General features: G+C 40.5%; 1 protein-coding gene across 6 annotated transcripts in view; it reads right to left on the minus strand.

Moving 5' to 3' along the window:
* ampd2b (adenosine monophosphate deaminase 2b) overlaps positions 1-16,627 on the minus strand; it is a 28,473-nt gene extending 11,846 nt beyond the window's left edge. Inside the window, exons 1-2 of one of the 6 annotated variants that reach the window (XM_047375373.1) lie at positions 4,771-4,894; positions 4,449-4,584 (exon numbers count right to left, since the gene is read on the minus strand). Coding sequence is in view for 2 of the 6 variants with exons in the window: in XM_047375351.1 (XP_047231307.1) it covers positions 16,200-16,308 (109 nt within the window). In the remaining 4 variants the exon portion in view is untranslated. Of the gene's footprint in view, positions 1-4,448; positions 4,585-4,714; positions 4,895-10,867; positions 10,909-16,199 lie in introns of those variants that run through there. The other 5 variants (XM_047375366.1, XM_047375351.1, XM_047375358.1 and 2 more) reach the window with 5 other exon arrangements.
* Positions 16,628-16,984: the final 357 nt, after the last annotated feature.

Raw genomic sequence — 16,984 nt, forward strand, 5'->3', positions numbered from 1 at the left:
GTGTATTTTTAGACAGATATCCATCTTTAGCCTGAAACTATACACCTGTCAATGAAATATTCATCATCATGTTAAATATTTAATCGCATGCATGGTGGAGTGTCAGTGGGTCTGATGTCCCTCAGTATTTATAGACCATGTTTAGAAAGAGGCCAGTAAGGATGCACAGTGTTAAAATAAAAAAAGCCAGGAGATGCAGAAAAAATGGCTGTTAAAAACTAATAGCACTCAACCCACCACACATTTTTATCACATTCGGCCTAACACCATCCAATCAACACATCCCACTCAACACAGAGAACAAGTTAGCTCGGACCACATGGCAGCAATGTCAAAACATAGACTGGAGACTCTGAGGAACAAGGAGAGAAACACAGATTTCTCCTATATAAATAATATCCAAGAATAAGAAATATCAAACTTAGGAATGTTTTCAAGAATGTTGTAAGATGAGTTAGCAAAACTCTTACATAAGACATTTAGCTTAAATCACCCTGTTCCTGAAGCTATTTTAATTTTAAAGATTCAGGAAATGTTTGATAAAACGATCATTTAAAATGAAACATCAATACATATTTTAAACATGTTATTGTATGATATGTTTTGCAAAGTCGTTTTGATTTGTTGCTCTGTGATAGACTTGCGATCTCTCCACGGTGCACCCCACCTTTCACCTCTCGATGTATGTGCACCATGGATAACCTTCTCATCAAATGAAACAACATTAGTGGTCTTAAGTATTACTATAGCACCTTTACAATATGTAGCATCTCAGTAGCTTAGAGGTCAGGAACCCTTTATCACAGCGCAGGAGATCCTGAGTATGAGCCCCAATGAATACTTGCTCATTTATTTGCCAGTTTTTGCTTTGCTAGCCACATACTGATTTAACAAGACTATTAAATGTGTTTACAGCTACAATTAGTTTAAAAATAGTCCTAAAAATAATTCAAACAAATATCATTGGTTTACCATACTAAAATATTGCTCATATTTCTCAATTTATGACTCATTAATACTTAATGTTGCCAGGTGTCTCCCAAACTTCACCTGCTAGAGAGATAATTTAGTCAAATGTGTTTAGGCAAGAAAACATCTAAAACATACAGAACATCGGGTCCTAAGAACCAGACCCAAAAAGCACTTCATTAGTCAATGGATTGAAGTGTAAATCTACATGTCCCTTATTTAATCAAAAGACTAATTTTCATTTCATTTAATTTCCTTTGCCCAGTGTTATATATTCTAAGTTACAAAACTTAACATCAATATTACTGCAGTCAGTTTAAGGATTTTCACAAAATCCTTACATTTAAGATACAAAACAAGGCTGAATATATAAAAAAAAAATATAGAAAAGCATGCTAAACTGCAGTCTACAAGCCACAAATAGATACTCCCCTGTTTATAAGATCTGGCACATCTGTGCAGTGGCAGTCAAAGATGTTATTTCTGCTGTCAGTCCAATGCATATTAAACTGCCATAATGACACCAGACACTGGTGTGGAGGGCAGGATGCAACATCCACAATGGGCTGCAGTAAGGCTGAGCCCAGCCAGTGCTTCCAGACCTAGAGCTAAGCCCCAAATGTGTGCTATATTTGGATCGGTAGTGTTTATGGTTATATAACGACTTATCCCCTCACGGTCAGAGAGCAAACCGCTCTGAAATTAAAGCCATCAGTGTTTCACTCGGAAGTAATCTGGCTGCATGAAGGTTTCATTGATTAGAGTTGTCCTGCAAAATGAGTTGGATCCAACGATCCAAGACATGTTGAATAAAAGGCAACCCTTATTGCTCCATACCTACTGAGTCATAATAAGGTTAAATAGGGTTCAGACTGCTGAGAGAAAGGCTGTAGATGTACAATCACCAGGGGGCCTCATGTATAAATGGTGCCTACGCACCAAAATCTTACGCCGCAATGTTTCACGCACAACCCAGTATGTATAAAAATTTATGTTGCATGAAAGGGTGCACTAATCCACGAAAACGTTTGACCTGCTGTGAAAATGTGCAGTAGCCACACAAAGCTTTTCAATCAACAGTAACAAACTTCAAAGTCCTAAAACTAAACCTAAAAGCCTAAAAATTGCCCAGGACAATTACTTTGGAGCTCTGCATGGAACTGGCCACAGTGCAACAGAGGAAAACCAGGAGGAACCATGTGTCGCCGGTACCAGTTCAAGTTCTCAAGACGGTGCAGTCGTCTCAACAGGAACCTTTCAGCAGGAGCTGACTTACGGGGTCAGGTTTTAAACAGTCATCCATGAGCTGTGCCATGCCACCCATACGGGACGGTCTCATCCATATGTCCCCTAAACTGTGGTTGTCATTTGCAGCAAGGAGCAGATTTCCAAATGTAATCAGAGCTATAGACTCATACTGCTAAGCAGGTTCCCTGCACGATGACTGGCTTATAAAGTACTTCATATAGAGTGTGGTGATTTTCCTGTAAGGCATATTCAGGTCATTATGATGATCTGCATTGAGCTATAATTAAGTTTGTCATTCAAGAAGTTGTTAGTTTGCTGTAGTTCACTACAAATATCTGTCATGGCGTATAGACAAAGTCTCTCTGTGACTGCAACAGCACCATTGCCATGGTTATTTGGGCATGTGGTGGATGCCTTCCAGGTATTTATACTACTTTGCAAATGTACTTGGGCCGGGGGCGGCGCGCGGTCTAAGATGCATGTTCAACTGACTCCGATTCCACGCAAAGTGGGATCTATGAAGGAACATGTGTGGTGACACATGCACACATGGTTTTATAAATCTGGCTTTTTTGTGCGCCGCAAGTTTCAGAATTTCTCCCTACCTCAAAGTTTAGTATGAAAGCTGCGCATGAGGCCCCAGGGCGCTTTAGTAGGCACACTTGTTCAATTACTTTAACACGAACTGTGAATCCGTCAAACACTTGTCAGAAACTCAGAGCATTTAGGCATCCACACAGATAACTTGCTGAAGTTCAAACAGAGGATCAGAATGGGAATGAAAGGGGATTTAAATGACTTTTAACATGCTGTGGGTGTTGGTGTCACAGCGTATGAATATGTCAGAAAGGAACTGTATAACATTATCATGGCGATATGGACAGAAATCTCTGAGGAATGTTTCCAATAGTTTATTGAATCTATTATACAAAAAAATAAAGCAATTCTGAGAACAAGGTGTGCCTAATAGAGTGACCAGTGAGTGTATATTTTATATGGTATGGAGACCAAAATGATTCCTGACTCCTGTAAAAATCAAATGAGATACAGACAACAGGTAGAAGGACATATGATCTTAATAGCCAAAGGACTCAATGTTAGGAGTTACAAAACAACTTGTAAACTTCAAGATCTGCATATTTGTCTCTTTATAGATGTCTGGAAATGTTTACCTTCAAACCCAGACCCCTTCTTTACTGCTAATCAGAGTAAATGTTCAGCATAAATAAATTCCAACATCATCCCTTACTCTCTCTGGCTTTACCACCAACCAGGCCACTCTACAAACCACAATAGTCTACGTGCGTCTGTGGATTTCTAATATTTACAATAATGGCCGTGACTCATTGCCTCTGTGGTAAATGTCTCACAGTAAAACCTGCGTATTCTCACAGATGAGGGATAGCTATGGGACATTGGAGACTAACAATGCCGTAGAAGAGGTAAACTCAGAGCAGAATTTGATTTATTTATGATGCTTAGTGGGTCGAATTTGAAAAGGCTTTCCAGTAAAATTGTCAAACAAAATGGAAGAAGCAAGAATTTTCAAATTATACATATTATTCATGTTGTTTGTCCTAAAAAATGTGTTTCAAACTTACTGAATGCTAACTGTCTCTGGTACTTCTGCATTTTGTCCAACTGGTAAATTTGAGCTACTTACAATCCTTTAGTAGACCTGCATATTATGACAATTAAGCAGCATTTAAACACCTGTTTCCTTATTGTTCAACATCCATCTGACAACTCTGAAACTCGTTCCATCCGCAGAGATGTTTTTTTTTTTTTTTTATCTCGACACCAGTATTACGTGCATGCCCACAGGCCAGAATTGTTATATGAACAACTTCCTCTCTTTTTCTGCTTTTCAGCCTTCCCTGTGTAAACTAATAAATACTAAAAGCCAGGATGCTATCCAGCTTTACAGCCCATCTAAGATCCCACAGCTTCAGCAAGTTGCAGGCATTATCGATCTGGGCTTATTCCTTGTGCACACTTGCACCTTTTCACCCACTCTGGAAAGGCACAAGGAAGCACAAGTTTGTGGGGCGATCAATCAGCACACTGTCTCTTCAGCACTCTAAAGACAGCACTGCTCCGGGCTTTTACACCAAGCCTTCAGAGGACAGGCAGAGGAGAGGAGAGTGGTGATGATTGGGAAAAAGGGAGAGGAATAAAGGAGGTTATTTTGTGCTCTTTTGTAATGAGGCATTAAGGGTAGTAGAGCGTACCTGTCTCCTCAGAGCCAGTTTTAACCAGCAGCTAGCAGAGCCAAGGGAGGACAGATAGACGGAAGGAGGGAAAGAGACACTGTCCTGGCTGGGAGATGGAGCATGCCAAACAGCAAATGGCCCAGGATGGCGACTGCTGTCCTTTCAGCATGGGTTAAACATGATGAGAGGCAGGGAGTGATGGAGAGAAACAAGAAAGAAACACTCCAAGTCAAAAACTGCAAATACACTCGCTCGCATATGTGCCTGTACATCAATGCACTCACAGAGTCAACATCAGTCATCTCTGCTGCCATCCATAATCTGACCCTGTCATACATACACAGAACAGGTCCGGCAGATCCATTAACTTCCCCACACAGCCCCCCTCTGCTCTGTCTGCCTCCTGGTTCAGGCCAGCTGTCGCTGCACTAGCTGCCTCTGGAGCTGATCTTCCTCATTTAAAAGCCTCTGACATCAATCTGGACTATACCACAGGGAGATGAGAAGGCGGGGGGGAGGCGAAGAGCATCAGCAGAAAATACTGACTCTTCGGGGTTGAATTGCCTGAGCAGCACCCCTCTCTTCTCCGCTCAGTCGTCTGTGCTGTGTTTTGCTGAAGGGACCATGTGTTCGGGATGTTTGTGTCATGAATGTGTGAACAAAACGGTGCTGTCTCAGCTGTAAGGTTTGACAAATCCTTGTTTGTATTTTTCCTTGAAGCTTCATGTACCTGTGACTATATCTGCCATTACTAAAAAGTATAATGGCATGTAGGACAAGGAAGCAAGAGCAAGATCAGATTAATAGTAGTAAAATGGCGTACAAACAGAGCTAAGGAAACCATCCAAAATAAATCCATTATAGACTAGGTTCAAGGACAAGGTACATAACCTTCTTATTGCAAAATTCATCATATTTTGAACCATAAAGGGTCTCCATGGGAAAAACCACCCTGGGGTGCTCTACCTTTGACTTACAAATACCAAAAGGCCGGACTGGAATTAATTAAAATGCATGCTGACTAGAAGAAATTTTTTAGACTGATGAGGAAGAAAATGTAGCTATTTGGTCAGTCACAACTTAAAAAGTACACTTTCAATGAAACAAAATATCATGCTTTCTTTGCAACAAAGGAGGAAGCTTGGTTTTGCTATGGGGCTGAAGGTTTTGCTGCAGCACAGCATAGTGAAGTCCTAAGACTACAAAGCAAAACACTGTGACACTACCCAGCATCAGAAACGCAGCTCACGGGTTCTTCATCAGGATAACACACACAGCTTATTGCACTAAAACGTTGGTCTCTTCTTTGATGGTTGTTTTTGGGCCCAGATCTTAATCCTATGGACTGTCTTTGAAAAATCTGAAAAATTGCAAAGTGCAGAAGACTGCTCTCTTCAAGGCTAAGATAGCAGGACTCACTTGTTAAAAACTATTGCTGCATAAGGAGCCTCCACAAAACTTAAAATTTGTGCACCAGCTTTTTTTCCAGGTTATTTTCCATACTTCCATCAATTGTTTGTTTATACCCGCTTATCCATGCAGGGTGGTGGAGTGCTGGTGCCTATCTCCAGTGGCCATTGGACCAGAGGCAGGGTACATCTGGACTGGTTGCTAATCATCACAGGACAACGCAAAGACACACACAGAACAAACAACCAGGCACACACACTCTCACTGCTAAGGGTAATTTAGAGAGACGAATTAATCAACCATGCATGTTTTTGGACAATGGACGGAAGTCGGAAGAGCCAAAGAGAACTCCATGGTGCATGAAGAGAACTTCACACAGAAAGCTTCTTTCTTTTTCTTTTTATGTTCAGTAGGGATTAAAGAACATTGATCAATTCATCATAATGAATAGTGATTTAACAGGGTTGGATAGTTGGGTTTAGAGTTTCTTCACTGGTTTGTATATATCCTGATATATATATATATATATATATATATACAAAGTCCTGATATGTTGCCCTTTGCCTTTTTCAGGTTGGTTGCCTAAAGTTTGCGTTTTATTTAATATTTACTCATCTCCTCTGGAATGGGGTACATACAAAATTCCTTGCAGAAGAAGGTCCGATTAACAGTGCATGACCTTAAGCTAAAGCACACTTGGTTTATGTAGAAAGACAATGGGGTAAATGACACCTGCTCTGAGGGGTTTAAAAAGACCAAAATGAGGGTTTTGTAGTGGCCTATTCAAAATCAATAGATGTAAATCCTATTCGGATGCTGCAGCACAACCTTCATCCTGAACAAACCCTCCGTTGTGGCTGAATTTAAACAACTCTGCAAAAAAGAGTGGACCAAAATTCCACCAGTGCAATTTAACAGATTCATTGTCATTTATCGCAAACTGCTGATGGCAGCTGTTTCCCTTAAGTGCAGCACTGAAACATTTAATTTTTTCAAAGACACAAAGACAGAACAAATCAATAAGGGGAGAGAATACTTTTTCATAGCCCTGCAATCTTCCCTGCTTTCTGTATTATTTTGTTGAGCCTGTTATTTTTATCCCGCCTCATTTCTTTCTGGTTAAGACACTGTTCACCCATTATGAACTATTAACTATTTGTTCCTGTGTTGTTTCTTGCTTCTCGGTTGATTTCAGTCCATTTGATCTCACTGCTTTAGATGTTCTTGTGTTTTGTCTATCCTGCTTGTCAGTTCAGGAATACTTAAGCTGCAGTTCTGCTAAAGTATTTTTGAATTGAATTGAATTAAAAAAAACCTCAACATTTACCTTCTGAATATAATATAACAGTATGGAGGCCTCCTCAGAAACTCTCTGCAATTCCACATGACTGAAATAAAAAACTAAAAAACTAGAAAGGCACTCAGATGTTGCAGACCTCTGCCAAGGCCACTGCATGTCAGCTGTTGACAGGGTGAGGAACCATGTGGGAATTCCAACTTGTCACACCATGGTCTCACAATGATAATGAATCCTTCAAAAAATCCTGGATCCAGATGGTGCTTCTCATCACCACCAAAATCTAATTATCTGTTCCTTGTCCTTATACGCACCTTGTCTGAAACTTTTATCAAAATCCGTTCATAACTTTTTGAGTTATTTTGCAAATAGACAGACGGGCAGACCAACGGCAATGAAAAAAAACCTCCTTGGTGGACATAAACATCCCTACTCCATACCCATCCTGATAGGCACTGTCATCATATGCCTGTGCTTCTGGGTTTGTGCTCTGTTTACTTTCTGTGCACCTCACTCGCTTTATTTCAGTTCATTCAGATTTATTAGTTTCATTCTGGTGTTTAGATGTTTTAGTTTGTATTTCCTTATACATCTGCCTCCTCCGTGTTTATGTTCTTTAGCTTCTTGTTTACTACTTACATTACTATTTATTGAGTTGTGTTTTATTCCCTGCTCATCTGTGTTAATCAGCCTCCCCCTATCAGTTACTCTGCATTCCTTGTCACCAGATGCCTCATATTCCTCCTGATTAGTTCCCCTGGTTCATTGGTCCATTCTCCAACCTACCACAGTATTTATACCCTCTGATTTTATTGTTCTCCACCGGTTCCTCCTGAAAACTGCCCTATAAATCTTCCCTGCCCATGTTCTGTGTCTTGTTCTTTTTGTATGTCTCTTGTTTATTATTACTATTATTAAAAATAAGTCTTCTACTCACCATGCAGCTCCCTTGCTCTGCTCTGCACTTTGGTCCAACCCAAAACCACCATTTAATGACAGGCAGGACATTTTGTATTTTCCATTCACCAAAAAAGTAAACCCACCTGATCAGAGCACCAAAAAATAAATGTTCTCAATTCTTATGTAGGTTAATCTCAGACGTTACTCAAATACAAATTGGTTTTCAAGAGCTCTAATCAGTTTTCAGTCTGTGAGCAGAGTATAACAATTGAAAAATGGGATTTATTCAGAGCAGGCGCTCTCTAATGGTCAATCAGAGCATTACAGCCAAACAACCGCTTTTATAATGATTCATTTTGATGCATGATTATTTGTATAACTATTCATATTAATGCATTTCCATCAAATCTCTACATACAAATGAAAGTGGTTTACAGTGCATTATGGATATTTTTAGTCAGTCAAGTAATCATCAGTTCTGCAGCTCTTAACGATTCATCTGAGAAGTACATGGAGCTGTTTAAAAATGGAACATTGACAGGTATTTCCCACACTTCCTCCATGCTGTCATCTATAAATTTCCCATTTAGTTTGGTTAATATTTTAGAAAGTTTAGTGTTTATAGGCTAAACTCGTAACATTTGTGTTGGATAGTAAATTAAACAAAAATAGTTACAAATTAAAGCCAAAGGTTGGAAACAAAACAAATATTTTCAGACATCAAAAAATACAATCTAATGTCCTAAACAGAACTGTACCTTTCAAACACGACTGAGTCTCTCTGAGATACCAGGATATTGGAGAGGAGAGTCCGACCGATAGTCGAACCCCGGCTTCAGGAGGAACAGTGTGGTTTTCGTCCCGGCCGTGGAACACTGGACCAGCTCTATACCCTCTACAGGGTACTCGAGGGTTCATGGGAGTTTGCCCAACCGGTCCACATGTGTTTTGTGGACCTGGAGAAAGCATTCGACTGTGTCCCTCGTGATGCCCTGTGGGGGGTGCTCCAGGAGTATGGAATCGGGGGCCCTTTACTAGGGGCCATCCGGTCTCTGTACGAGCTGAGCAGGAGTTTGGTCCGCATTGCCGGCACTAAATCGGACCTGTTCCCGGTGCATGTTGGACTCTGGCAGGTCCTATTCATAACTTTTATGGACGGGATTTCTAAGCGCAGCCAAGGGCCAGAGGGGGTCTGGTTTGGGGACCAGAGGATTTTGTCTCTTCTTTTTGCAGATGACGTGGTCCTGCTGGCCCCCTCTAGCCAAGACCTACAGCATGCGCTGTGGCGGTTCGCTGCCGAGTGTGAAGCGGCTGGGATGAAGATCAGCTCCTCCAAGTCCGAGGCCATGGTTCTCGACCGGAAAAGGGTGGCTTGTCCTTCAGGTTCGAGGGGAGTTCCTGCCTCAAGTGGAGGAGTTTAAGTATCTCGGGGTCTTGTTCACGAGTGAGGGAAGAATGGAGCGGGAGATCGACAGACGGATCGGTGCGGCTGCCACAGTAATGGGGGCGCTGTGCTGGTCCGTTGTGGTGAGAAAGAGTTGAGCCTAAAAGCGAAGCTCTCGATTTACCGGTCAGTCTACATTCCTACCCTCACCTATGGCCATGAACTTTGGGTCATAACCGAAAGAACGAGATCTTGGATACAAGCGGCTGAAATGAACTTCCTCCGTAGGGTGGCCGGGCACTCCCTTAGAGATAGGGTGAGGAGCTCGGCCATCCGGGAGGGGCTCGGAGTAGAGCCGCTGCTCCTCCACATTGAGAGGAACCAGTTGAGGTGGCTCGGGCATCTATACCGGATGCCTCCTGGACGCCTTCCTCGGGAGGCGTTCCAGGCACGTCCCACTGGAAGGAGGCCCAGGGGACGGCCCAGGACACGCTGGAGGGACTATGTCTCTCAGCTGGCCTGGGAACGTCTGGGTGTGTCTGCTGCCCCCGCGACCATTCAAAGAGTTGTCTTTATTGTCATGACTATGAATATTGTATTTTCACACTGAAGGCATCAAAACTATGAATTAACACATGTGGAATTATGTACTGAACAAAAAATTGTGAAACAACTGAAAATATGTTTTATATTCTAGGTTCTTCAAAGTAGCCACCTTTTGCTTTGATTACTGCTCCACACACTCTTGGATTATCATTTTAATCAATTTACAAATTGAGCAGTCTTGGAGAAGAAAATGAAAATGCAGTTTGAATGATTAATTTTTAATTGTATTAATGAGTCAAAAAATGCAGCTTCATTTTGAAAATGAAAAAGCATTGTATTAATCCATTTTAATTTGAATATTGGGACACATTTGCTTCCATAATTAGAAACCCATTCAAAGTCCTGTTCAAAGTTTGCAACAAGCCATACAGGGGACACGACAAACATGAATAAATATGCTCTGATCCGATTGGAAAAAAACTGAATTTTTTAATCTATATGCAAAACATTATATGTGGAGGGAAATTAACACTGCACATCACCATGAACACAACTGGGGAGGACCGATCCTGACAAAATTAAAAATAAAAGCAGGAATATATATATTTTGTTTTTCCTTTTCTTTACTCAGGCATTTTCATCAAGAAATGTAAATGTTTTCTTTTTCCTTTTCCTTACACATGCCTTTGTTCAATTTACAGTTCCTTGCCTCTCTTTTTCCTTTACCGTATGCATTTATCCTTCATTATGCAAATGAGGAGGACTGCCGGGAGTTACTACGGTGGGAGCGGAAAACTCCGAACACGTCGGAGCACGTCTACACAGTTATATTCCCGCACTAAAAACATTGTAAAAGTTCATTTGTGTCACAGAAAGTGTAATTTTTCACAGTTTACTCACAGCTTTTGCCACTGTGGTCCGCCATGGCTGCCCCTGCTTGACCAAACCACTTCGATCCGCAATGAATCATGGGAAAAGATGGACCGCGAAGGATACTCACAACGCATCCTTCAAATCGGGCAAAAGAAGGACACTTTTGTCGGCAGCATCTGACAGACCTTACGCGCCGCGCTGTGACGTAATCAGCCACAAGTACGCACTTGGAAGGATCCAGCCCCTGAATTGGGACACACCCTCGGCCTGCACATGGATCCTCCTCCTTCCTGTTTATTGACCAATAGGAGAGGAGCTGGAGAGAAGACGGCAGCCCTCCTCATTTGCATAATGAAGGAGAAATGCATACGGTAAAGGAAAAAGAGAGATGAGGAAATGTAAAAAGAACAAAGACATGTGTAAGGAAAAGGAAATATATACATTTCTTGATGAAAATGCATGTCTAAGGAAAAGGAAAAACAAAATATATATATTTCTGCTTTTATTTTTAATTTTGTCAGGATCGGTCCTCCATTCACAACATCCCCCTGCTGAAACATGGTGGTGGCCGCATCATCAAATGGGGATGCTTTTCTTCAACAGGCGCAGGGAAGCTGGTCAGAAAGATAAAAGAAAGATGGATCCATCTGAAAAGATGGATCCAGCTAAAAACAGGACAGTACTGTAAGAAATCCTCTTAGATGCTAAAGTCTCAGAACAGTGGTGATTGCTCTAAGACTGCAAGGGAAGCTCAGCTTCCCCTAAAATGTCAAAAAATAAGTGATCAAATATATACTGTTGTGTGTACATGTCATTGACTAAATATACGCTACAATGTGCTCAACTTTTGTTCAGAATCAGCTTCTTATCATTGGTAACGACGCGGGTTTCCTCTCACTCATTCCCGCAGCTTCACAGTGATTTAAACTGAGTTCAGCAGCGAAGCAAAAATGCTGGGCTTTGTCCCGCCCATCGGACGCTCAGCGTCTGTGTGGGTCTATGGGGCAGTGGGCTGGCCTCGGCTGGCCCGGACGCTCAGCTTCTGCATGATGATTGGATGATCTGTCTAAGGCTGAATCCCTTTTTGATTGACAGCGAAATGAACGAATCAGCGATCTTGAAATTGAGCTTCCCCTTCTTGAAAGACCAGCATCCGCCACTGTCTCAGAACCAAGGTAAAACTGGGAGGGGGTTCACCTTCCAACAGGAAAATAACCCTAAACATACAGCCAGAGCTATAATGAAATGGTTTAGTTGACAGCATATTTATATATTAGAATGGCCCAGTCAAAACCCAGATTAAAAGTCAATTCAGAACCTGTGGCAGGACCTGTAAATTACTGTTCACAGATAACATTCGTCCAATTTCACTGACCCTAAGCTATTTATCAAAGACGCAGGGATACAATTTATTGTTTTCTTGATGTTTGAAACTGTAGCTGTAATTACAGACAAATGTGGTTCTACAAAGCATTGACTCTGGGGGGCTGAAAACAAATGCATGCTACATTTATTTGCACAAAATGTTTTAAACCTTGTATGATTTTCCTTCTACTTTGGAAATATGCACCACTTTGAGTTGGTATATCACATTTATTCAAACTATAGAAAATTGAAGTGTGTGGTTGTAATGTGACAATATGTGAAAAGGTTCAAGGTACATAAAAACTTTTGCAAGGCTCTGTAATGTATAATTTTATATTTTTCAGCCTGCTATTAAAGCACTTTCCACCAAATAATTTTACCCTGAATTAATGTCAGACAGCTGTTATCACTTAAGCAAATATCTACTGCTGCATTAATTTACAGCCATTTGCACACATTTTAGAGGTTCAACACGTCCAAATTGTTTCAGCTTGGCGTGGGCGCACTGGTGAGTGGGTGTCTCTAATCTCAGAACTACCCTTTTCACACCTAGATAAGAGCTTCATCCAAACCTGGTCTTTGCTGAGCTTCACCCTGCGATGATATAATATATACAAACACTTTCCACAAATCTGCTGCACAAAAACTGCACAAAATGCATTTCAGCTCTGTGTTGTTTTGATCCTGCAACATATTCTCACATGTACTCCCCTTCAGCTGAGCTGGTTGACTTGTTAAAGGGGATAATGCGCTTTTACTGCATGCAGGTGTTGTTTATCCGCCAGGTTGAAAGGTGTTACACAATCTATATTTATATTTCAATTGAAAGTGCATGCAGCAGAAACAAATCCTTTAAAGACTAATTAATCATTTGACAAGACGATAGTTAACTATCTGATTTAATGCATTTAAATCATGACATTTCTCCAGTCTGATTTTGCTGCATTCACAGTTACAATACTGTACAATCTGCCCCCCAACTACACGAGTGCCTTTGCAAAAAAGCATGAAACAAAAGAGATGAGTCTCCTAAATGTCATATTTGCTTACTCAGATGGTTCCCTGCAGCATTAACATAAAATGTGAATGTTGTTTTTCATGTGCCTCTGCAGAGAGTGTCTACATTCAAACCCTGAAGGCTTCAGAACTGAATCTATAGACAGTCTGTGCTTTCTGTCCAGCTGAGAAGGTAATAGAAAGCTATCTCAACCAAAGCAGCATCTTTGCAATTATTTTACCAGACATGAGAGCATGTTTATAATTATGTTTTCATTTATGAGTTATAAAAGTGGGTAATTGCTAAGAACATCTTGATCTGGGAGCTGGTGATTTTCTCAGCCTTCCTGCTTTTAGATTAGTGTCAGTAATGTAACAAAACTATTGAGCACATTGACCATAAATTGAAGCCACAGCATGCCACTGTCGGTTCCCAATAGTGATATGAACATGAAAACATTTTTGAGAAAATGCACTTAAATAATCCTAGATTTTGAGAATATACGCTAAATCAAGAGGGACATATGAACTTCAGATTTTATCATGGTATAAAGTCGGGACCTCACAAACACAAACACTGCTCTAAAGATAACATAAACCATTAAAAAGAAAGCTTATTTGCTATAATTACAATTACACTGTGAAGTGTAATTTTACCACTAAACTGTACATAATAATTACTTTCATTCCTGTTTTTTCTCTCATGAAACAAACAATAGAAAAATAATGGTTTTAGTGTACACACCACTGTTAAAATGTCAGGAATTGTGATCTAACAAGAGAGACTTTGATAGATTATTTCAAACCCTTTTCCACATATAATAGAACAACCATTTTATACAATCCAATAGAAAAACAAACACATTTACTATAGGAAAAAATATTAAAAAAATAAAATGTGCCATAACCTTGTTGCACACATGTTCACACCCTTTTGATTCAGTTTCAGTATTCAGTGTTCTTGAGTTCACACCTGCTTTGAAATGAACCTGAACCCAAGAGTAGGAAGTAGGATGAACAGCATTAATTTCCAACAGGTTCTGATTGTGTTTTACATGTGACAACAATCTCCTTGATTTTCCCTTTGTCTGGACTAAGGAGTAGGGTTGCAAGACAAAAGTATTTTCTTCCGAAGAAAACATCTAGACATGCATCGACTCTCCAATTCTTGTGGCAGAATGTGTTACAGTCTGATGAAACCAAAATTGAATTTGTTGGCCACAATTCCAAATTTATGTTTAAGGCAAAAAAAAACAACAACTCTTAACATCACCGATAAAACACAATACTTACATTGAAAGATATTTGGGTGGCAGCATCATGCTCTGGGATTAGCTTTCTTCAGACGGGACTGAGATTTTCGTCAGGGTGGATGAAGTTATGAATAGTTTCAAAAATCAAGTCATTTTTGCCCCAAACACTCGGATGTCTGATACAACGTTAAAGATGAGGAAGGAGTTAACTTTCAGCATTACAATAAGTCTAAGCAAACATCTAAATCAACAAAAGGATGATTTAATGCAAGACAACTATTGTTTTGAAATGCTCCCGAACTGAATCCGACAAAAAACTTGAGGGGTCACCTGAAGAGGGGTGTGAACATAATATTTCAACTGGATCTTACAGATTTGGAGAACTTTTGCAAATATTACTAAATCAAGATGTGGCCCGTTTATATAATCCTACTTCAGAAGACCGAATGCTGATATTGAATCAAAACATATTTTATTAAAGTATTAGTTCAAGGCTGTACACATTTATGCAACCTGGTTATTGTGCATTTTTAAACATTTTTTTCCTTAGAGCAGATTTATTCATCTCATAGTTTAATTATACAGGATAAACGTCTAATTTTTTGTGGAAAAGGTTTTTAAATTATTTTTATTATGGTCTATTTTTTGTGTAATGGTGACCTGGCATTTTAACGGGTTTGTACACTTTTGAGAGCCTTTGTAAGTGAAACAGCAAAATTTAAATCACAACCATACCATTAAGTTTTACATTTTGCAAACAGCATCGTCACAACTCTAATTACAATATGTTTTTACTACAATTGTCCCTCTGTATTTCCACTTGTCTAATCTGAATATTCTTGCAAAGAGAAAAAACTAAAACCTGCAGTGGTGCAGAAAATTATCTGCCGGTATTTTGTTTCTCATCATGAAAAGGTAACCCTAGATGGCCAAATGTGGCGCTAAATGTGACTGATAAGGTCTTAAAAAGTGACTGGACACAGGGATACTTTCATTCTGTTTCAGATTTTTCCCCTCAGCCTCATATCACTGGAATGAATGAACAAGTTTTGCATTTCAGAGAAATGTAGCTGGAGCAGGATATGACGCCTCCTCTTTGTGGTTCGGATAAAAGGCTGACCGACATGTGCATTTATCAGAGTGGAGACTAATCCTCTCTTTCAGCCGAGGACAAAGTCCTGAGGTACCAACATACGTATTCTCTCTATGCAGTTAACCAGCTGAGCAAAAAACCCACTCATCAAGTTTGTGCTCTCAAGAAAAAAGTATGTAATCTATTTGCACAATGCCTTAAAAGCAGTCATCCTATAGCCAAGTGATTATTCAGTTTTAAACATGGCAGCTAGCAACATACTGTCTTCACCTGAGAAACACAAGTCATGCAACATCCACTGCTGTGGTGTATTGGAGTGCAAATGTGCAAAAAGCTCTGTGAAACTGAAGAATGTTTTGTCTATTCTATAAACAAGCCCGAAAGCCTGAAAAAAAAAAAAAAGACAACAGAAAGGCTTTACACAAATATTAAACTGCAGAGTATAATATCTGAAATCTTCCCCAGATAACAACCTTCCTATAATCAACAGGTTTGCATTTCAACTACTGCAAACCTCTTCCAACTAAAACAAAAGTAATGCACTGCCTTCTTTACCCTGTAAGCCTTTTCTGTTACTCATCTTCTAAAACAGTCTAAATGGAAACATGGGATTTGAGGTCCATGTGAGACTTTTCTCACCTCCTCTACTCACCTGTGCTGGCTGTGTACTGTAGGCTGCCCCGCTTCTTATATGAGGAGAGGGGCTTGCTTTTGGCCCCAGAGCCACCGACTGCGGTTCCGGAGGGCAGGTTGGAGGACATGATCCCAGGTCGTGTCACTTGGCTTGGCTCGAATGTGAGGAAGAAGAGGAAGAAAACTGAGTGAGTCAGGCTGAGCTGTGGGGGACGAAGAGATGCTGGACACGTAAGGAAGGAGAGGAAAAGAAGAAGGAGGAGGACAGACAGGAGAGAGATAGAGGAGATGTAGCACAGATGCTTGTAGCTTGAGGGAGTCTTACTGCAGTTAGCGTGAGTGTGTGAGCAGGGACTTCCAGACTCAGTGGTCCAGCATCAGCATCCCTCTGCAGAGAAACAGACCCCGCCCCTCTGAAAAGACCCTGGTGCCTGAGCTGCAACGTTGATGGGGGTGGAGGTTGATGAAGGGGCTTGTGTTCCCCCCCATCATGCGCGAAAAAACCCCCACACACCCACACAAATATATGGGCACGCACAACTACAAATCACGCTCGCTGTTCTGCTGTTGCCATGACGACTACAAATCTGCACTCTGTAGTACAGAGTAGGGGAGAGCAAACTTCTCATAATAAATAATAAATAATCTATGTGATTGCATTAAATTTAACAAGTAAGGGTGAAAAGTAGCATCACAGTAAAGTGATAAAATCAACACTTGCCTTACCTGCACAGTGTTAGTAAAACAGAGACAACACAGCTAAAACCCTGCTCTGCAAGATCAGTTTAAACAAGAACAGGCTCA

The sequence above is a fragment of the Girardinichthys multiradiatus genome, chromosome 1, assembly GCF_021462225.1.
Source record: "Girardinichthys multiradiatus isolate DD_20200921_A chromosome 1, DD_fGirMul_XY1, whole genome shotgun sequence".
NCBI classification, from domain to species: Eukaryota; Metazoa; Chordata; class Actinopteri; order Cyprinodontiformes; family Goodeidae; genus Girardinichthys; species Girardinichthys multiradiatus.